This window comes from Trichosurus vulpecula, chromosome 8 (assembly GCF_011100635.1).
Source record: "Trichosurus vulpecula isolate mTriVul1 chromosome 8, mTriVul1.pri, whole genome shotgun sequence".
Lineage (NCBI taxonomy): Eukaryota > Metazoa > Chordata > Mammalia > Diprotodontia > Phalangeridae > Trichosurus > Trichosurus vulpecula.
The window spans coordinates 82,887,522-82,910,208 of record NC_050580.1 but is presented as its reverse complement, the minus strand read 5'-3'; the positions used below and the strand labels follow the sequence as shown (position 1 = coordinate 82,910,208).

The following is a 22,687-nucleotide window of genomic DNA, read 5'->3' as shown; positions in this document are numbered from 1 at the left end:
CAAGATGGAGAAGTCAACGACTATAGCAATCTACTCTTTGATAAACCCAAAGAGGCAAGTTTCTGGGCTAAGAATTCACTATTTCACAAAAACTGCTGGGAAAATTGGAAAATGGTAGGGCAGAAACTGGGCATATCTTACACCATTTACCAAAATAAAGTCAAAATGGGTTCATGATTTAGGAATGAAGGCTGATACTATAAGCAGTTTGGGAGAGCAAGGAATAGTTTACTTATCAGATTTATGGAAAAGAAAAGAATTCATGACCCAACAAGAGATAGAGAGCATTACAAAATGCGAAATGGATAATTTTGATTGTGTTAAATTGAAATGTTTTTGTACAAAAAAGCCAATGCAACAAAGATTAGGAGGGAAGCAGAAAATTGGGAGAAAATCTTTATAACCAGTGTCTCTGATAAAGGCCTCATTTCAAAAATATACCGGGAACTGAGCCAAATATATAGGAATATAAGTCATTGCCCAATTGAGAAATGGTCAAACGATATGAACAGGTACTTTTCAGAGGAAGAAATTGAAGACATCTGTAGACATGAAAAAATGCTCAAAATCACTACTGATTAGAGAAATGCAAATCAAAGCAACTCTTAGGTACTCTCTCCTGTCAGATTGGCTAAAATGACAAAACAGGAAAATGATAAATGCTGGAAAGGATGTGGGAAAATTGGAACTGTCACATTGCTGGTGGAGTTGTGAATTGATCCAGCCATTCTGGAGAGCAATTTGGAACTATGCCCAAAGGGCTATAAAAATGTTCATACCCTTTGACCCAGCAATACCACTTCTAGGGTTGTATCCCAAAGAGATAACAAAAGTGGGAAAAGGACCCATATGTACAAAAATATTTATAGCAGCTCTTTTTGTAGTAGCTAAGAATTGGAAATCAAGGAGATGCCCATCAATTGGGGAATGGCTGAACAAGCTGTAGTATATGAAGGTAACGGAATACTATTGTACTATAAGAAATGGGGATGATATGGACTTCATAACAACCTGGAAAAACCTACACGACATAATGCTGAGTGAGCGGAGCAGAGCCAGGAGAACATTATACACAACCACAGATATATGGATTCTATGATGACTAACCCTGCTAGACTTTGCTCTTATCAGCAACACAAGGTGCAAAGACAACTCCAAAGGACTCACGACGGAGAATACTATCTACATCCAGAGAAAGAACTATGAAGTATGAATGCAGATTGAGGCACACTTTATGCTCGCCTTTCCCCCCTTTTTTTCTCTTTTGTTTTTGTTTTTGGGGTTTTTTTTGGTTCTGTTTCTTCTTTCTCATGATTCATTCCATTGGTCGTAATTCTTCTCCACAACTTGACTGGTGTGTAAATTAGTTCAATGCGAAGTTATACGTGGAAGATATATCGGATTCCATGCCGTCTTGGAGAGGGAGGTGGGGAGGGAGGGAAGAAAATCTGGAACTCAAAATTATGTAGAACCAAGTGTTATAAACTAAAAATAAAAAAATAAAAATTATAAAAAAACTTTAAAAAATAAAGTGGATGAAAGAATTGATAGATATTCTTAGTGCACATTATAAACAGGTCAAAAACTTAGGAAATATTCCTGGAATAAGCAGTCATCCTTTCATCAAACAATAGTAAAGGATGATAACAGGCACATATCACTGGATTTATTAAATATAACTGAAAGTGCTTTAGTTCTGGATGGATCCTACGAAATGGTTTAAAGGATGGAATCAAAAGGCCCTCCGTGGGTGACCATGGGTTCCTTTTCAGGCACTTAGCCAATAATTTGTTGGAATGAAAAACATCAAAAAAATGCCTTCTTCATAGGGATTTATTTGTGGAAACAAGTGTTTATGATGACAATTCAAGGAAACTTATTCCTATCAGAACTGAAGGATGTTATTATTATTAAGGAGACATAACAATCAATGGAGATTATGAAGGAATGAACGAAAAAGCATTTACTAAATGCTTACTATGTACAAAGCACTGTGCTAAGTGCTGGGGATACAAATAAACAAAACAACCTCTGCTGTTAATGAGCTCACATTCTACTAACACATACATAAGGTTTAAGCTGAAAGTCAGATAGAAAGGCCCAGTGTGCAGTGGCAAAACAGATAGTAATTCATCTTCTTTAATGTCATTTCCATTGATAAAACATCCATTTCTGATTTTGAAAAATTTAACAGCATCAAATTCATTTCACCAGAATGGTGAAGAAAACTTTCTTTTCTGAGTTTGCAGTATCTGTAGATGCTAAGAAAGAGGGAGCTATAGCATTTACAGAGGCATCTATAAGGAACATGTCATTGTATACTGCAAAAATTTAGCACCCATCAAATATCTAGCAAGATGTGATCTGCTAGCTAGAATTATGCATCAGAACCTTGCTATTCTTCATGGACTGACAGATGACAAGTCCCTTTACCCAGGGCAGCTGTGATAAGTAACACCCCTTCCTGCCCTCAGAGCTGTCTCATTGGTATGTGGAAGCTTGTAAGAGGGGTAGCATTATAAATAACGACTTTGTAAGCTCATGAAGAACTCAGCAAATAAACTCTTCTTGAACTAGACCATTATTGCAGACTGAATTCTTGCCCACAATCATCTGGGTATAGTACTGATCCATAAAAACTTAAGAACAGTGTTTTTATAGTTGTCAGCATTTCCATGTACTCACATTTTCCAAGCTATATGAAATGAAAACCTTAAAAAATACAGAGAACTAGCAGAGAAAATAAAAATCACGAAGAAACAATATGAAGTGCATATCATCCCTCTTTTCCTGCCTGCTACTTGTATTGCATGAAGTGTGTTTAGTGAACCTGCAGAGAGGATGAGCTTTCATTCTAATAGTCATTCACTTACAGAAAGTAGTTACTTTCTCTTGCAATAGTCTATAAAACATTAAATGTAAAAGAATAATAAGATAATTTGTTCAGGGAACCATTTCTATTGAAAAGGATAAAAAGAAGATGATGATGTGGTGACTGTAGTGAGGATGCCAATGTGATGATGATGATGGTAATACTAAAAAATATCAAAGGAGTTTGTCACCTTCTTCTCTGATGTCCAACTGATTGTATGTTTGTTACCGGAAGATATCACATATTTATTACCAAATCATAGGGTACCAATGACTCCTCCAAATATAGACACTTTGAATGCTCATATACTTTATAGAAATCATTCAAGCTTGTATCTCTCTTATGAATACACACACATATACACACACACACTTATTAGAAAACAATATAGTGACTGAGGAGTAAAAGGCTTGACATCTCAAGGATGCCAAGAGCCACTCGTTATGGATTTGGCAATTATTAAACTAGGCACCTGAAAGTTTTGAGACATTTTTATCACCTTTATTGATTATTGCAAAGCTTTTGACTCAGTTCCATAATCATGGCTTAGTCATTAATTGTAAATATATAAAACAGCCCTATGTATAATGAGAATGCTAAAGTATTTGATGATCACATTTGAAGCATACCAGCAATACAGTAATGTCAAGAACAATTGATATAAAATATGACACCTCCAGGGAAAGGTTAATCCTGCTTTTTTTCCTGCCTAGCCTAAATTCACTGTCGTTACTCCTATACAGAATTGAGTATGGCTTTCAAGTCAAAAGAGGAGTCATACAAAAATATCACATTTGTCACTTGAGTACATGGAATATTATCAAATTATATGATTTATTGAAAATAATATTAAACAGCTACTTCATCTGGTAGAAACTTTCTTCAATGATTTCATAATGTCTTTTGGACTTAGTAAGTGTAAAATTATTAATGTGTGTCAAGGAATAGAGAATGAAAACTTTGAACCTGAATCTGGAGGTCAATTTAAACCAATTCATGAAAGTAATACTTAAATATACCTTCCTCTTCTCTAGACAAGTTACTTTGAGCGTGAAACTGTCATTGACAAAACCGAGGTTGTGTATCTGAAGAGACTGACTAAAATAATGAAATGAGTCTGTGATCTCATTGCTTTATGAGTTTCTTCCAGTAATGCAGATCATTACCCATCCATGCCTGCCTATGATGTGCAACTCTTATCTATTCCCTCTGATAAGTTCGTGACAGGGGATTCACCCTAGAGATTGTCCCCACTTTCTCCTGACATTGAGAGAGTATGAGTGAAACATTTTAGCTATTTACCTGTCATGCCTCATTCTTGCCAAGTGACAGCTCATCTTTTCTCCTATTATACACTTCCTTGATGATGTCTTTTACTCTTGCTCTTAAGAGTTCCTTGTTGGTTATATGTTGCACCTTGATCATACCCGTATGTCTCTTCATTATCCTTTGATAACTCATTTTTGGTTTGTCAGAAGCTGTTTTGTTCTTTATGCCACATGATAGCTGATATTTATGTGCACATCCAGATCCCCATTAGTGCAAGTAATGAATTCCCTACTAAGCGGTCTCATGGTTTAAATCCACACTGTTTGAAATTGTATGTAAAATATGGTATTTGGTTCAAGCCTAAGTAGAATTATGCAGTGAAAATTTTTATTTAGTCTGTTTTTAACACAATAAAACTTTAAAGGATTAGAAAAATGTAATTCTGATTCAGCGTTATTACGAAGTAATAGAATTATAGAAAGCAAAATTTATAAAATACAAAGATTTTGAAAAAACTACATATTGTACAGAAAGATAAACCTACACTGATATGAAGAAAATATAATTATTGTTATTTAAAATATTTTAGCAGTATAGTTTGAACTCCTTTTTCTTTCTTTAAATCTTCATAATGGTAGTGAATTACCTCTCAGCTAATTTGCATCCTCACATTCTCACACAGTGAACCAGGTTTAGTTGGATAACCTTCAGCTTTGACTAAAATCAGTAATGCTTTAAACACAACTTTATTATCCTTGCAGTATTTTCAGCAGTCAGGCTAAAATAACTTGAAGACCAGTCTTTGAAAATAGCTTTTCTCTCCTGTGTTTTCTTTTTTACCAAAGGAAATGATCAATACCTGTAGCCTTCCAGAGTGCAACCATTTTCAAGTCTAATTAAATAAATAATAGTTTTAATTTGCAGTCCCTTTCATTGCTTCCCAAATAAAAATATTAGGCAATTCTTAGACACTTTAAATCCAGGTTGAGTTTTTTCTTTCTGGAATGCATCCTTTTCCAGAATAATCTTGTTTCATGCTAAAAAATTTGTTGATCACTGTGTCTACCTTCTTTGATTATATTCTTCAAAACATTAGGACATTTAGCTACTGTGTTCTCATCTGCACGAGCCACCTTTCCAGTAATTTTCACATTATGCAATTGAACTTGATTTTTAAAGCTGTGGAACTAATGCTTGCCATAAAAGTTTCTTCACTGGCTCCTTCATTTCCATTTCCTTTCACTGCCATAAATAAACTTGAGGCTTTTGTCTGTATGGTTGCTTTGCTAAGAGGAATGTGTTTTTTATTTCATTCTTCAATCCATAATACTTCTGTTCCTTGTAGATATTTGCAAACTATTAAAAGCTGAAACTATGCCTTTTTCTTTTATTTTGTCTTCATGATTTGTAATCTGTATCATAGATTAAGGCATTCCAACATCTTGTCCTATTTGAGAATTACTATGATCATGTTCTTACTGTTTAATTATATCAAATTTTTGTTCTAATGTAATAGTAGACCCACCTAAAGTACTCTTCTTTTGTACATTTTGTCAAGGGCTCTTTTAAAAAAAATGAGCACATTTGTTGGTAATATGGCAGATCACTTATATACATGTCGATGTAGGCAAGTGCAGACTGAGATGTTGGAGTAATAATAATCACAATGATAACTAACATTTACATAATGTTATACTATGTGCCAGGAACTGTGCTAAGCACTTTACAATTATTATTTCTTTTGATCCTCACAACAAACCTGGTAGCTAGGTGCTGTTATTATCCTTATTTTACAGATAGGGAAACAGAAACAGTTGGAGGTTAAGTGACTTGCCCAGGGTCACACAGCTAGTAAGTTTAAATGTCTGAGACTGGATTTGAACTCATGTTTTCCTGACTCCAGGCTCAGAGCTCTCTATCAACTGCACCACTCAGTTGCCTGGGATATGTTAAAACCCTTGACTTGCTCGCATGGGTTACATTAATGAATATTGTCTTGTATTAAATGCAACCTGATATTTTATAATTTATAATTGAATTTCACATCTTTTGAACTTGCATTAATCATGACAACTCTACCTCAAGTTTTGGAAAGGACTTTACACATTTTATCACATGTTATTTTCATAACAACCTTGTGAAGTCACACTATAGGTTTTATTCTGTTGTTCATCCCTCATACTCAAAGAGAATCAATGATGTCACTATGTTGGAGTCAAGGTACAGTGTGTCCAACTGTGACTGATCTATCCAATATGAACTCAGAAGGCTCTACCACAGGTTGGGCACAAGTAGTCTGTCTGAACTTTTGGGATGAAGATGTCTCTAGATCTGTGCATCTCATGTTTCATTTGTGCTATTTCAATTCTGCTTTGCTCATAGAGCACAGCACCTTCTTTGATGTGGGCACATCATGCTGGGTGGTTCTGTGCCAGTGTCTCCCATGTCTCACAATACTGAAGTCCTTCAGAGAGACCTTGAGAGTGTCCTCGTACTGCTTCTTCTAGCCTCCGTGTGAGTGCTTGCCTTTTGCGAGTTCTCTGTGAAGTAGTCTTTTAGGTAAACGTATGGATGGTCAGGCTACATAACCATCCCATTGGAGCTGTGCTCTCTGCAGTAGAGTTTGAATGCTTGAGAAAGTTTGACTCGTAATCTTCAGAATCTTCCTAAGACTATTCACATGGAAGCAGTTCAGTTTTCTGGCATGATGCTTATAGGCTGTTCAGATTTCATAAGCATACAACAAATTCAGTACATCAATTCAGTTTGGTATACAGTCTAACACCTCTTGTCTCCTGTGCTTTCCTTTGGAACCTCCCAAATTCTGAGCTAGTTTTGGCAATGTTTGTGTCAACCTCATCATCTCTGTGTTACATCCCTGGAAGGTATACTGCCAAGATAAGTGAACTTATCCACAGCATTCAAAATCCACTTGCTGCATCTAGTGGTTCCATGTATGGATGGTGTAGTGCTGGCTGGTGCAGAACTTCTTTTTCCTCAGAATTGATTTTCAGGCCAAATTAGCGCAAGCAGTAAAGAATTGATCCATACACTTTGGCATCTCACAATCATCTGTGAACTGCACACCAACTCTCCCTTCACTTTGGTTTTGGCTTTTGTAGCCTTTTCAAGTTAAATAGTTTACCATTGGTTCAGTAGCTGACCTTGATGCCATTTTCATCTTTGTTGAAGGCGTCTAACAACATTAAGGAAGACATCGTGCTAAAAAGCATGGGAGCAAGCACACAGCCTTGCTTTGCTCTGCTGGTGACTGGGAAAGTGTGAGAAAAGCTTCCTTTATTCATAACCTGTGCAAGCATGCCATCCTGAAACTGGCGTACAATACTGTGGTATTCTACCTATTTTACAAATGAGGACAAAAGAGACCTAGAGAGCTTAAGTAGCTTGCTCCAGGTCCTATAGCCAGTAATGTCCATGGCAGGATTTGAATCCGAGTCTTTCCTGACTCCTGGGTACAGCACTCTTTCTATTGCATCCTATTGCCAGGAGACCTCAGTTGAAAACATAAATATATTCCTAAGACTAGAATATATTTCTTCTGTTGCTACTTTGAAAGAATTCAGAAGTAAAAACATTGACATGTTGGTTTTATTATATACAATAAGAATTAATAGAGTAATTTTGTTCTCATTTTAAATTATATTAATTGTAATTTTAGAAAGTTTATTTTTATCACTTTCATTTTATAAACTTGTTCCCCTTCCCCAAAATCCATCTTTTGTAACAAAGAATAAAAAATAAAGGGTGGGGGAAGGAGTTTAGAAAAATGAACCAATACATCATCTGAGTCTTTTGGTATGTGGAGTGAAGGTAAAATTGAGAGGCCTTAGCAATAGATTGACTATAGGGGGTGAGAGACAGTAAGGAGTCAAGCAGGGTTTTGAGCTTGAGGGACTGGAAGGGTGTGGTGCCCTTGGAAATAATGGGGAAGTTAGGAAGAGGGGAGGCTTAGGGGGCGGGTAAAGATGAGTTAAGTAGCTTCTGACTCCCTTTAGAGGCATTCATATATTGCTGCTGTGGCTTTAAAATGTAGAACAATTTTATTTACTTGGTAAAGGACTTGTATCTGAGCCTTTAGGGAACTGAGAAGATTCTATCCTCATCTTTTATTGCCTCCTAAATCTGTACCAGTGATTTCATCCTACCCTGGGTTGGTCTTTGGCAAATAAAGAAATTGTGCTTCCTTTCCCTTTAGTGCTTTGCACTTTGTTGCTCTTCTTCTGGCAGCCCTCCCATCCTTGTTCTGTTCTCCTAGAAGTCACCATGGGTCCTTCTGGCTCTTGTCACTGTCTTCGACTTTGCTTAGTCACACTTCACTTTGGTTTTCTTTTCTCAACTAGCCCTAGTTACCTTCTCTCCTGGTACCAGATGCTGAACTGCTGGATTGTGGAGCAACTGTACTGGCACTTCGGGAGACTGTTACAGCTCTTTCCTGCCTCCATGGCACCAAGGGCTTTTTGGTCTATTTAGACTTTTTTTTTTTGTTTTTTGGCAGGGCAATTGTGGTTAAGTGACTTGCCCAAGGTCGCACAGCTGGTAAATGTGTCAAGTGTCTGAGGCTGGATTTGAACTCAGTTCCTCCTGACTCCAGGGCCGGTGCTCTACTCACTGCACCACCTAACTGCCCCCATAGACTTTTCAATTTTTATACCTCCCATACAAAGTTTTCTTTTCAGCCAGCTCTAGGACCAACTATTTGTTGGACTGCTGTTTTTCTGCTGGGGATTTTGTGTCATGATGTTCCCAAATATTTAGCTCATCCTTTCCCTACTGTATGGCTAAGTAGACTTGCGTCAACATCTCCAACTGAGTCTTTTAGGGTTTTTGTATCTCCTCGGAGAGGCCTTCCTAATTCTTTCTGCTTGTCTTTCCTTTTCTTATCTTTCTTTGGTGCATCTGGTGTGGTTTATTCCAATTACCCCAGGATGTTTCTCAAAGACTTCCAAAAGGAAGGTGGAGTCAGGGTTCCCAGTTCAGGATCCTATGACTCAGAGGAAGAGGGGCAACTCTTTATTACACAAAGGTCAAGTAAGAAGCAGTTATTGCCTTTAAGGAGCTTATAAATTTGAAAGGAAAACAAAACATATAGATGGACAATTATGTAAACCGTCTACAAGTGACTCATTTCTAGCTTTATTTCACATTAGTCCTCCCTTCATTGTTTTCTATCATAAATAGACGCCTAGTTATTCTCTGATCTAGTCCTGCTCTTTTCTGCATCTATGCATTTATGTGGGATAAACTCCCCCAATGTTTAGAATGAACTTCCACATTTTCGCCTATTTTTTGGAACAAAACATGGCACGGATTAGAATAATCCCAAAGTTTTTGTAAATTTCTGTATTTTCATTTTTGCAAGATGACTTATTGGAGACAACTATATAAATATTCAAAGATTAGAAAAATAAGAAATTATGCTGATATTAGGGTAATAATGATCAGTCAGTAATTTGCAGTATTAAGTAACTTCTGCAAAAAAAACCAGGCACATGTGATGCCTTTATTATATTTAATAAACATCATATGTCTTATAGTATTCATCTGAATAAAACAGACTAAGATTATTCATTGTGATTATAAATATAAAAGTCTATGTCCAAATAAGATACAATTTATTTAGCATTCACCAGAGTACCTACTCCTATAAGGTTTGAATCTCTGTGAGGTTCAAATTAGAGAATGTATGTAAAAGGCTTTGCAAATTTTAAAAAGCTATGTAAACGTCAGTTCTTATAGTTATGTACTCCAAGGTACAGTGTGTGACACTGGGTTTACCAGGAAATAAAATTACATAACCTTTGCCTTCAAGGAACCTAAAGTTTATTAAGGGAATAAGATATGTACCCAAATAAGTAAAATGCAAGACAGAATGTCATAGGGATGAAGATGATCTAGAAAAACTACTCTTAGAAGTTTTAAGGGAAAATAGATCATTATCATAGGTGGTAGAGGAGTCAGGAAAGTCTTCATGGAGGAGATGGTATCTGGGCTGATCTTTGAGGAATTTCATCTGGCAGAGAGGTCAAGAGAGCTTGTTCTAAGTATGAGGTATGACCTGCATACATTCATATAGAGGCAGGGGAATTCAGGACAAAATAGAGAACAACTGGATTTTCATTTGGCTGGGACACAGTGCATCAAGGGGAGTAATATGGAACAAAGCTAGAAATAAATCCTGTTTTGGAAGATCTCACATAGCATTTATGCATATATTTTGTATTTTCATAATTTAGGTTTGCACAAATTTTAAAAAAAGCAGTTAATAGTTGAAATATTTTTAAAAGCCTGATAGATATCTTTTTAAAAATTCATTGTATTTGATATAAGTATAATTATATTATGTCCAGATTTTTATAGCATTCTTTGATTACCTTGATACCCTTTACCTTGGTTGCTTTTGTTATTCCTTTGGATTGTTATCCATTTCCTTAAGGAAAATAAAATTTAACAATTAAACACAAAATAATTTTTTACAATCTCTTATTGTTTTGCATCTATAATGGCAGAATGCTTTGACAGTGTGAAGTTATTAAAATTCACCAGTAACTTTGATTTGATTTTTTATGATTGAGAAAATCATTAAAATACTCTTAGTTGCATGTATGTACATGTGTTTAACAGTATGTCAGTATTTATGTATATTTGGGCTGCTATCTTTCTATAACAGGGACAGACAGAAGATCTTACTATTTCATTTATGTTCCCTTAGTCATTAAGCAGCCAGTGCTGCTTGTAAATCTCTCATACTTGTTTAAATTTCATTCATTAATAATCACATAAAGACCACCAGATGGGAGATGCCTAGAAAGAAGAGTATTACAAAATTAAGTTAAAAGGTGGGCTTTTGTTAATTTTTTTCTCAGTACTTAAAAGAAAGACAGTACAATTTTCTGTTACTCATGAATGGAATAGGCATTTTGTTTCTCAGCAGGAAGGAATTCTTCCTTATTAGGGCTCTCTCTGTTTTTTGGATGTGCCCATTCAGCAGACATTTAAATGTCTCTTGGGAATTCAGGTATTTCAGTAGCCATTTTTAAAGTGATGATTGATAACTAATGAGAAGAACAAAATAAGGAGGTTTTATTTTCCAAGTAATTTTTGTATATACAGACATTCATATACAAACCTTTAAAAGAAAAGTAATAGCGAAGTTTACATTATAAAATAACTTTTATTAGCAGAGGTATATTTAAAATATACTTTAAAATTAGAACAAGACACAAGACTAGTATATTTCTGTACATTTTGCTACTATGAATACTGCTGCTGCTATTTTAAAATATATTTTGCTTTTGATTTGATTGCTTTGCTGATTTCCTTCTCAGAATAACAACAATGACCATGCAGCCATGTCGGTAAGTAGATAAAAGCCAAAGAAAGCATGTATCCTGAAAAACTATGAACTGCCTACAGGCTTATTCTTCTCTGCTTAATTGTTAAAAGAAATTTTAGTCTTCTTGGTAACTTGTTTGATATCATATTTGTGGTTTTGTGGAGAACTCAAGTTTGAGGATAGTATTGTTTTCAGTCATTGGCACAGCATTCTAAGACTTGCTGAGGCAGGTTATAATTAAAATTATTTTGCAAACAAATTCCCCCAGAAGCAACCATAAAAAACACTTGGATTTGAGATTTAGTGTCATGTGTAGGGCTGTAAGCAATTAGATGCCCTCCTCAGGGAAACCCTGAGCTTGAAGTGTATATAGCAGCATGCATATACTGAATAAAAGAAGTTTCCAGGCTTGTCTTAGAGTCTCATCATAAGGTTTCCTTACCTACAACTCCATACCAGGAATCCCAAGAAGGGACTTCTGGAAATGTCCTAGGGGTAGTGGCAAACTACATATAGAGTCTTCAGGTTCCTCAATACTCTCCCCTCTTATGAGTGAAAGAAGTAGCTGGGCCTCATAGAATCACTGTGTGATTTGAAGGTCTTCCTATGGCAACTTTGTGCCATGATATTGAGGTTTGCCAGCAATATGGCACTACTGGTGTCCTAGCTCTACACCATGGGAAAAAGAGCCAGGAAATGGAACCATTCTCTGTAATCCCTTCATCAGAAACTAAATGTGTACATAGGAGAATGAAGTTAAATGGTGAAAAGTGCCTCAGAGTAAAATGACATTGAATTATATATAAAATGACGGTTGAATTATATTCTCAGATGTTGTTTGGGACCACTTTAAAGTGTTGAGACATACTCTTCAAATAGATTAATTTTTAAATTCTTTTTTGACTCAGTTATTTCCAGATTATGGAGCTTTTGAATAAACTGTAATGATTAGTTCAGTTTTCCTCAAAATTCAAATGGTTGTTGTTAGGAATGATTCTCTTTTCTCCATTCTGCCTTTGAAAATTGTTTCTCAGAAGAACAATATAGGATGGTTTGGAAAAGCTGTGTATTGAATCAGGTATCCTGACTTTATTTGTGAATCCTTAAAAAAATCCAAACCGACTTAAAAACATACTGCCTCCAGCTTACTGAGTAGTTTGGAGGAAAATAAAAGCATTAAAGAGTTGGAGGAGGTTTGTTTTGTTTGTTGACTAGTTGTGTCTGACTCTTCATGACTATCTTTGGGGTTTTCTTGGCAAGGATACTGGAGCCATTTGCCATTTCTTGCTTCAGCTCATTTTACAAATGAGGAAACTGAGGCAAACAGGGTTAAGTGCCTTACTCAGTGTCACACAGCTAGTAAGATCTGAGGCTGGATTTGAACTCAGATGCTCCTGACTGCAGGGCTGGCACTCTATCTACTGTGCCACCTAACTATCCCAAAGGAGGTGGTAGTAATAAAAATTTTTTATTAGTATTACAGTTAAGCTATCCCATCTTTTATAAACTTGTCTTAAGGCCAATAGGAATGATTATTGTTACTATTATTGAAAGAATTCTTTTAAATTTGGAAGTAGGAATTCCTTAGGAATGTTATAAAATTAAATCCAATCCAGTACTTAAAAAGGCCCAGAAGTTTTGTTTTGAATATGTAAATTTTGATGGAGAAATCAGTAAAGAAAATGCACAATATAAATACCCTTTGTAAAGGAAAAGAATTGACTATATGATTCTGCCTTTCCGCCAATAAAAACAAAATCAGCCTTTAAAAAAGGAAGGAAACTTTTAAGTTCAATGTATGATACTTCGTATTTTTGTAATTGAATGTCTTGAATCCATGACAAATGAGTATATGAGAATAAATAGTACCTTAAGAAGTGGAAAGCTTTATGAATGAAAGTTTTTAAGTGAAGAAGATGCCAGCAAAATATTTGAGATTAAGAGTAAAATTTAAAATATTTGTTGCTTGAGGTTTGTAAATATTAATATAAACACAGTGAAAACAAATAGTAACACACTTTGTATCTAGAAGTCATATTTTTAGTTTTTCTCAAACTTCCAGAATACAGTTGGAAGCCCAAAGATAAGTGCAAAGGGCCTCAGAGTAACAGAAACAATTGTTTACAGAATCCTAGAGCTATTAACAAGTGTTTTACTCTTTCAGTCTCTGTGAAAGTCAGGAACTTATGGGGAAGGGTACCAATACATTTGCTTTTGGTTGTGAGCACTCAGATTAACAACTAAGTGTTGCTCTGAGGCTAGAACAGGCAATCATTGACATGGATAGAAAGGAATCTTTACTATAGGAAGTTTGGACACCTTATAGAACATCTGATTTGAGCAAAGTTATGAAAGGTGGAAATAGTTATTTGAGAGGGCTCTTAGAATAGAACAAAACAGTGTGTCAACTAAATCTGCTGACAAGCAGAAAACATGGGAAGAGGTAAAACTATAAATGAGGCCTGCTTTATAATTAATGACTGAAAATGGACAATATTTCCATTCCCAATAACTGTTCTTCTCTAGATCTGTAGATTATAGTAAATAAAGAACACTATTCAGGCTCTGTGTCCTTTTCTACATTAAAGAAATGTAATGACCTGTAGGCACGGATAGGGGATGGGTAACATCAGAAAGGTATAAAGGAGCTTAATCTGGTGAGACCCAGGTCCTGTATCTGTACCACTTTCTGTTCTGCTGCAGTTAAAGTTGCCCCTGCCATATTTGCAGAAGTCTTAATTCTTGTTGGATTTGAAGCAAGCTCAAAGAGATTGTGAAGGAGGAATGGAGAAAAGGAGAGGTTTTAAAGGGGCTTCTGGGGTGGAATAGAACAGAGCTTCAACTCTACCATGATAACAATGATAAAAATATTAATATAGAGCTAGTGAAAAAAATCCTAACAATATTTAGGATCACTTTGGGAAGAAAGTAAAATATATGAATCTCATAGGAAGAAGAGCATGAGGGAGAAGCATGAGTGTATCATATATATTGTAGGGCATACATCAACCAAGGTGTCTTATGCTATGGCAAAGCCTGTTCTCCTAGCTGCTGGGGAGGCTGGAAAATCTCTTGAGCTCAGGAGTACTGAGCTCTAAATTTGGCATTAATATGTGAGGTGGGTGAGGAAGGGTACCATCTTACCTAAGAAGGGTCAAACTGTCATATGTCAGAAAGTGGAGCAGTTCATGGTTCCAAATCAGTCAGTAGTGGTATTTCCAGCCTGTGCAACATAGGGAGACCTAATCTTAAGCACACAAATAAATAAACAAACTGAGGTATAAGTTGCCTTGGTTTTCCTGTTTTAGGGAAAGATTTATTGGGGGTGGGGTAAATCTACTCCAAATATGCATGTATATCTGACCAAAAGAGGGAATCAGTATTTATGCTTCATGCTTTTGAGGCTAGAAACTATTGAAAGGGTGAAAGTTTCATGGAGGAGAATGAACTTCTAAGGAAGAATGAGTAATGTTAATTCAGGATTTATGATGGACTTGCATGGTAAGCCATCGTAATGGAGGCTGGTGGTAGCCAGAAAGGATTATGGAGAATGTTTGAAAATTACAAAAGATTGTAATATAAGGAATATTAGCAAGAATGGACTGGAGGGTTAATTTTTTTTGGTAGACTCATGAATTTCAAGGTGCATCCTTAAAAATCTGGTCTTATATAGGTGTTAAATATGTTGAAATTCACTAGAGGAAATTCATTCTTATATCTAATATTCTAAATTCACAATATTCTATTCTTGGAAATTAATACAAATTTTACAAACAACATTATGTTTAGGAGTAGATTGTAGCATGTGGAGATTTTACACAGAAATCCATAATTATAGAATATAGATATCTGTTTTATAAAAAACAACTTAGGTCATCATTCAGGGCCTTTACCAACGACATATATAGTTTTCCTTCTGATTTAGTAGCACTTTCTGGGTCTTAAAATATTTGATGAGACTGCTTTAATTTTTTATCGGAAATAAAATTTTAGATAGCAATCAAAATAGAAAATTGAATTCCTATTTATAAGGAAGGATAGATTATTTCTTAGATGAAAATACCCCCTTTGTAATTTTTTTCTTATTTTAATTAAGAAATATATAATGCTCAATCTTCAAGCTTGCATAAACTATGAAAAGATTGTAAATTCAGGCTCCCTAGGAGACCAGCCAATTCATCAGAAAGCTTCTCCTCCCCTTTTGCCTTCCCTTAAAAAAATTTAAATCAGCCCCATAGCTAAAACTTTTGTTCCAAAGAGGCAAAGGTTTGTGTAATACAAGACTGTATCACCTCCTTTTAAAGACTAACTCTAAAAACCACATCATAGAATCAGAATTAGTAGGATTAATATAGGGACAAATTTAACTGCATTTTGTTCTTCCATAATAAGTGAGCATGTTTAATCATATTTTTATAAAATATATTATTGTTAATTTTAAGAAAAATAAACATGCCATATGGTATTTCTGAATCTTCATAGAAGTATTACATTTTTATTTCCTCGTAAGAAAATTTATAATGAAAAGTTGATTTACTTTTGAATTATAAACTAGTGTTCTCTCAGTTTATTCTTGGGAAGAGTTTTGATCTGTAATTAAGACAAACATACATAGATACATACATACATACATAGATTGCACCCCCTCACACACAAAGGATGGTTGGTTGCCAGTGCTGAGTTTTCAATAACAGATTTATGATGAATATATAGAACTTGAGAGAAAGAATGGAATAGTTGAAAACTAATTACGCATTATTTTTAAATGAATACTTGGCATTTGATTTACTACCTTGAGATGTGAAATAAGATGACAAAATAAACTAAGGCTTTACCTTAAATGCAGTGAATTTGATTTTTTGAAGTAGTCCATTCTTATTTGATATTTTTTTTTTACTACAGTGGAATTGTCAAAGCATAGAAGATCCCTACCATAGCTAAAACACAAAACATTGTTTTCATGTCATTATAAATAAAATGCATCACATTTTAATTTTGTGATTCTATGATGTTTTTAAAAAATCTGCAACCTTCTCCATAAGTCTAAAATAACTTTGAAATATTGCTTATTTAAACATATAAACAAATGAATTTTCTTATTTTTTTAGATTGGGGGTTGGGAGTTTGGGTGTTATTGTTCGTGTGATTGGCAGTGAAAGCCTTATTTCACAGCGTGCAGTGAGGAGCTATTGGGTAAAAGGTGGCTGTGTCCCACAAGTTAAATTCAAAAAGTGTCAATCAAGACTTCACATAGGTTACTTAGAGAATGCATTTTCTTACTGGTTTCACCAAATGTCGTCTCATGCTGTCTTTGATTGGCACAGCCTGGCAGGGAGGATGGATGAATCTGTCACCGGCTGGTTAATTGTGTTGCTGGTCTCAGCCTGACATCAGGTCTTTGACTCTTAAGTGGCTCAATACAAAACAAATTAGCAGATTGTAGTCATATTTCTCATTCTATATGCTTTGACTTTGTTGAATGGAGTCCATAAATCATATTGACTGACACTCTAGTAAATGATGAAAGCTGCTTTTGAGGCAGCTAGTGTGGATCTAGAAAGCAACACTGTGAAGGTGCCATGGAAGGATGCATATGGCTGACCCTTTGGGAATTTCTTAGGAGCCAAATGTCTCTTTACTGCAATTGTTCTTAAAAGAAAGGCTTTTGGGTACTGCAAAAAGGATCTAATATGTCAGCAGATTCTCTTTTACAAGTTCCTTTGAAATACAAGAAGTTTATCTAAGGGTTTTCTCCTTTTACAACATGTATTTCAGCAAAATGTTAGATGGTGGGCTAAAAAATTGTTGTTCTTAAAAAGTTTAGCAGGTGTTTTTACTTATAGATTAATTCCTTATTTTTTGAACTTAATTTGTCAAAGCCAAAGAACAAGTTAATGACATTGCAATTAATTTTTCAAATAAGAACAGTTGATATTCCACAGTTTGCAATTGGAAAGCTATTCCACTTTTTGGCACATAAATGTATTTTTTTTGTTTGGCATAATGAAAGAAGTAGAACATGCTAAATGAAAAGCCCTGCCATGTGAAAAGCATCTTACCTCTGTATTGTAGAAGGCAATATGTTATTAAGGGCATAACAGTAATGACAACACAGTTCAAAGAAGGGCTTCTGCTGTGGCTTTCACTATAAATACTGATGATAGAAGTGATTTCCTAGAGACATTCTGTGTGTATATGTATTTGAAAAATTAAATTTTTTCCATTTTTAATTTCAAAATAAATATTAAAAGCAATTTAGTAAGTATCATATATAGATTTCTCAAGTTGGAAGTATTGAATTTTTAAAAGCACCACACAGACAACTAGTAAAATAATAGTTAAAACAATTTTATACCTGCATTTTTATTAATCCTGATTTTGTACTCATATCTGAAAGAAAAACTTCCAATTTCATTTGCACATTTATAAAGTACTTTATAATTCATTTAATATTGTATCATTGAGAACAATAAGCCTGTAGTTACTATACATAGTTTAAAGAAGTGAAATATCAAGATTTTGCTACAGCTGTATTGAAATGAAGAATTAAATGCACACATACGTACATATATATGTATTTGCTTTTGAAGTACTTATTTTCATCAGGTTTTTTGAGTATCTTATGTTTTAGTTCTATTACCATCATTTTCTGCTCCAATACTATATTATTATATACTAGTTCATAGCATCTAACTATGTTTTTGATCATAAAGGCTCATTAAAATTATCTCTTATTTATATGCAGTATTTGCATATAAAATAAATTGAATGCTAAAACTTTTTGACAACTTATAAATGTGCTTATGCAGTTATTACATTATAGTAACAACATAAGTAGAAGATGGAGCTAATTTGATGAAAAAGTACATTCAACTAAAATACTTGTTTACTGAATCAAAATGACATTTCTATTTCATATTTTTAGATCTATTCCATTGTAATTAAATGAATTTCCAGTTATTCTTTTCTCTTTCCCTATCTTCCCCCTATTCATTTTGATATTATGCTGCTTGAGGAATAATATTGCATGTGTACCAGATTAATTCCTATTGGGTTTGGCATCTGGAAGCATGCATGTTGGCTTGGAGTTTTCTGTACTGTTTCATATATTTGTTTTTGGCAGTTCATCGGTGTCTGTCAAATATGTTGTACATATCTGTTTTCGTCTATAAGGTTTTTGTTTGAAAAATTGACATCTCACTTTAGATGTGCAATTTTTAAAAATTGTGCATGGTGTCTAAATGCTAATGGCTTGTTCATGCAAACTTAAAATTTCTAATCTTACTTGAAGTGTCTGATTTTTTAAAAAAAAAGCATGATGTTTAATAGTATTATTTGAAAATATATGCTTTCATATCATAAATTTTTATGCTTCTAACAATTATTATGAAGTTTTTTGCACCAAGATTTCTAGCTTTTGTGTTTGGAATCTTTTTGTCATTTAGAACATGCTTTTTAGGCTCCTGTTGCTTTATTGATCTTTAACTCTTGTATATAGGAAAAAAAATAAATAAGGAATTTCACTATAACACGTTGTTTGTGCAAGTAAGACAAAAATACAGCTTCTTATGCTCCCCAAAATACAAATTTCTGACTAAATAGTGGGGTTTTGCATACCATAGTGAAAAAACAATGGTTTGTAAACTGTATACTATAGCAATGCTTGTCTCTTACTTCATTCAATAATATGTTAATATTTTATTTGTAACACACCAAGTAGAATTATATTGTAACATTTTACTTAAAGTAATCAATAAGTTTTAAATTTTCAGCTTTCAGCAACTTTAAAAAGTAAAATTTATGTTTAAAATCATTATAGTGTTATGATTGGAGGCAGCCATGAAATGTAGACGCTCAGACTTTTAAGTTATCTTTATAGAAAAAGTTTTAATAATGTTATAGAAGAAAATGTTTTAACAGTTTGCACCAGTTGTAGAAAAGATAAAGTTTTTATGTTTTTCTTGGTTATACATTCCTAAATTCTAATTTGGAAAATTAATGTTAGAAAGAAATCAGATTTATTTTTAAGTTCTGTTGATCCCTAAAACTAACAGATAACTTATGAAAAACTTAAATTCTGTTGACAGGTGAGCCATTTAAAAGTGCTCATAAAAGTTGTTATAAATGATCATTTTTACAAGAAAGTGATATATGATGACTCAGCCATGGTCCTTTTTCAAATTTAGGTCATTGTTATTTTGTGATTTCATGCAGCTAAACTTATATAATTCATAAATTTATTTATTTTTTACTTTAATTGCATAAAGGATGCCTATTTTTGGCAAAATTTCTGTGATCATAGATCAGTAAAGTGTATTTATAACATTTTAATTTTTATTCTTATAAAATATTTATTGTTTTTCAGGAGATAAAAATAATGAGTGATGGTTATTTAACATCTATTTTAGCTTCTCTTTGTGCCATTATAATTTTAATGTTGTTATCTGAGAAATAAAAGTAAATGGAAGCGCTGTTTAATTCTTAGTCCTAGGGCAAATGCATTGAATATTCTGAAATTTAAAGGACTAATAATTATAAATACAAAAATAATACTTAAGATTTGATGAAGTCTAATTTAACTGATATTTTATAATGTCTTTGTATGTGTGGTTTTCTCTTTATTAGGGAAAAGTTGCCCAGACAGCTTGCATGTCAGCCTGCCAGCATCTGTCAACATCCTTAATGCAGATGTTATTGGACAGTGAGTTAAAACAGATAAGCATGGGAGCTGTTCAGCAGTTTAACTTAGATGTCATACAATGTGAATGTAAGTACCTTATTCTGAATATTAGTTAAATCCATTTCATTTCCAGGAGCTTATTTTTTAATTAGGTGAAATAATCTAATCACAATTCAGAAATTTAATAGGAGGGGCCAAGAGGGATACAAGGCTCAAAATAAACTTCCAACAGCCGTAGCTTCTGGGAAGCATGCTGCCTTCCTCCTCAGGGGAGGAAATAAGATCAGCCACAGAGCTAGGGGATGCCAGAGAGGGGTGTAGAAGTGGGAAAGTAAAAAAATGACAATCCATCTTCCCACGTTTCATATTTTACTTTCTTTAGATCGGGGGTTCTTTTTTGTATCATGTCTATGAAGCCAATGGACCCCTTCTTGGAATGAATGAAATAAAAGATATAGAATTACAAAGGAAATTAATTATATTGAAATAGAATTATCAAAACACACTTTAAAAAACCAAGTTCACAAACCCCAGGTTAAGGATACTTGCTCTAGGTAGTCCAACCTTTTCAATGATGTCACATAGTTTCCCCCAACATTTCATTCTTAATGAACTTAATCTGTAGAATTATCTTTTCCTTCCTCCTTGCAATTCTTAGGCTTAGTTGTACCCCCAGCAACAAGAACAAACATTCACATTGTGTGGCACTTTAAGATTTACAAAGCACCATAAAAAAGTATCTATTTTACAGATGAGGAAACTGTGGCTCAGAGAAGTTACTTGACATGGCCAGAGTAACAGGCTGATAGATGGAACCTAGATCTCAATATTAGATGTTACTTTGTATTAGCATGAAATATAGGTAAAATGCATGACTATGTGGACATGTGTACAAGTGAACAGTTTTCAAACAGTGCTTTATAGGACCAACTCAATAGAGAATTGTTTAAATTGATGAAAACTCCTGGTTGGCAAATTCCACCTCATCATAAACTCAAGTCGTCAGCAATTTAGTCAGGCACCACTGGTGAGAAATTGAAAATCAGTGGGGCACAAGGGGGATTATAAATACTTGTGTGAGGCAAATTTTGAGATAATAAATCCTGTATTGGAGAGTGACTTTTAAAGAATTAAGAGATTAGAACCATATATTTCTTCATAGGGTAAGAGTGGCCCTATTTACTTTCGAACCTGCTCATTTCTTTCAAGAAAGAAGTTAAAAACAGAAAGTTTTCTTTTATGAAAAGAGAAAAGAAAGAAAAGGAGTCTCTCCAAAAAAATAAAGATAAATGGTTAAGAAAGAAGGAAAAATTCTAGATTTTTAGAGGGAATTATTGTTCCCTTAGATACACTTTCATTTTTTCTCTTTAATCAGAAACTATCTTTGCTTCACTCTTCCTTAATTTTTTTCTTTCAGCAAATTGTCCAGCTCACAATTAAGATCATTTCTACTCTATAAATATCTATCATCTAATTCCTTCACGTTCCTTAGAAGCTGCCTCATCAGCTCAATTTAAAGACTTGTTTTTTTCAAGAATCATCTTACATAGACATTTGTTAAGCCATTTTTCATGCCTACTAATTTTCATTGGTCTGTTGGTGGTGTCCAGATAAATTGTTGCATCCTTTAGGTTATTGATAGATGATCATTACTTGTCCATTGTATTTGTTATTTTAAGGTAGAAACTGCTATTTTAGTTCCAAATGACAAGGAACAGATCTCTTTACTATTGTTGTTGAACCACAGATCCTCTCTTGATGGAAATTCACATCTGTAAATGTACACAAAGAACTGATACACTTATTCAGAGAATCACAAAATGTCAGAGCTGGAAGAGATCTCCGAGGCCATCCACTCCAATTGGTGTTTGTAGAGAAAATCCTTCTAGAACATCCTCAACCTCCTTTGGTTGGGAGAACTCACTAATGTTGCAAGGGACTTCTTTTCTTTCACTAAAGTAAAAAATCGGCTTGACCAGCAGAGGGCCAATGAGAAATCCCTGTGCCCCTGCCCTAGCGACTTTCCTACAAGTTATTTGGTAGAGACATGACTACCAAAAGATATGTATATACTTTATAATGAACAAATTAGAGCATTAACTCTCAGGGTTTTAATGTACATGTAACTAATTTTAATTTTCCTAACTTCATGGCACAAAAGAATCCTAGTGCACTGATTCTTAAGGAATTATACAAAACCATTTAAATGATATATTTTCTCTAATGGGACAGTGTCTTAAGGTGCTTAGTTTTTTTAATTCTGTTAATTCCTGCTGCTGTTTTCCTAAGTGTTTTTGTACCATAAGCCTGCATTAAATTAATTCTAAAGAGGCAACCTCAAAAGTAAAAAGAAAATATACTATTTGTTGCAACAGAATAGTGATAGCTAAGGGTTGGAGGGATAGAACTCATTATTTGACTAGATAGGTTGGGGATTGGTAGGTAATATAAATTAAGTTCAGAAAGATCTTGGAGACAGGTGTTTGGACCCTAGGCAGAGAAAAAGTCTAGA

The 22,687-nt window shown here is 34.2% G+C and overlaps 1 protein-coding gene across 6 annotated transcripts in view; it reads left to right on the top strand.

Annotated features, from left to right (window-relative positions):
* EXOC6 (exocyst complex component 6) overlaps positions 1 to 22,687 on the top strand; it is a 226,665-nt gene that overhangs the window by 147,711 nt on the left and 56,267 nt on the right. For 4 of the 6 annotated variants that reach the window (XM_036735138.1, XM_036735135.1, XM_036735134.1 and 1 more), the window contains exons 19-20: positions 11,488 to 11,517; positions 20,121 to 20,262. In XM_036735138.1, coding sequence (XP_036591033.1) covers positions 11,488 to 11,517; positions 20,121 to 20,262 — 172 coding nt within the window. The remainder of the gene's footprint in view (positions 1 to 11,487; positions 11,518 to 20,120; positions 20,263 to 22,687) is intronic. The other 2 variants (XM_036735137.1, XM_036735136.1) reach the window with 1 other exon arrangement.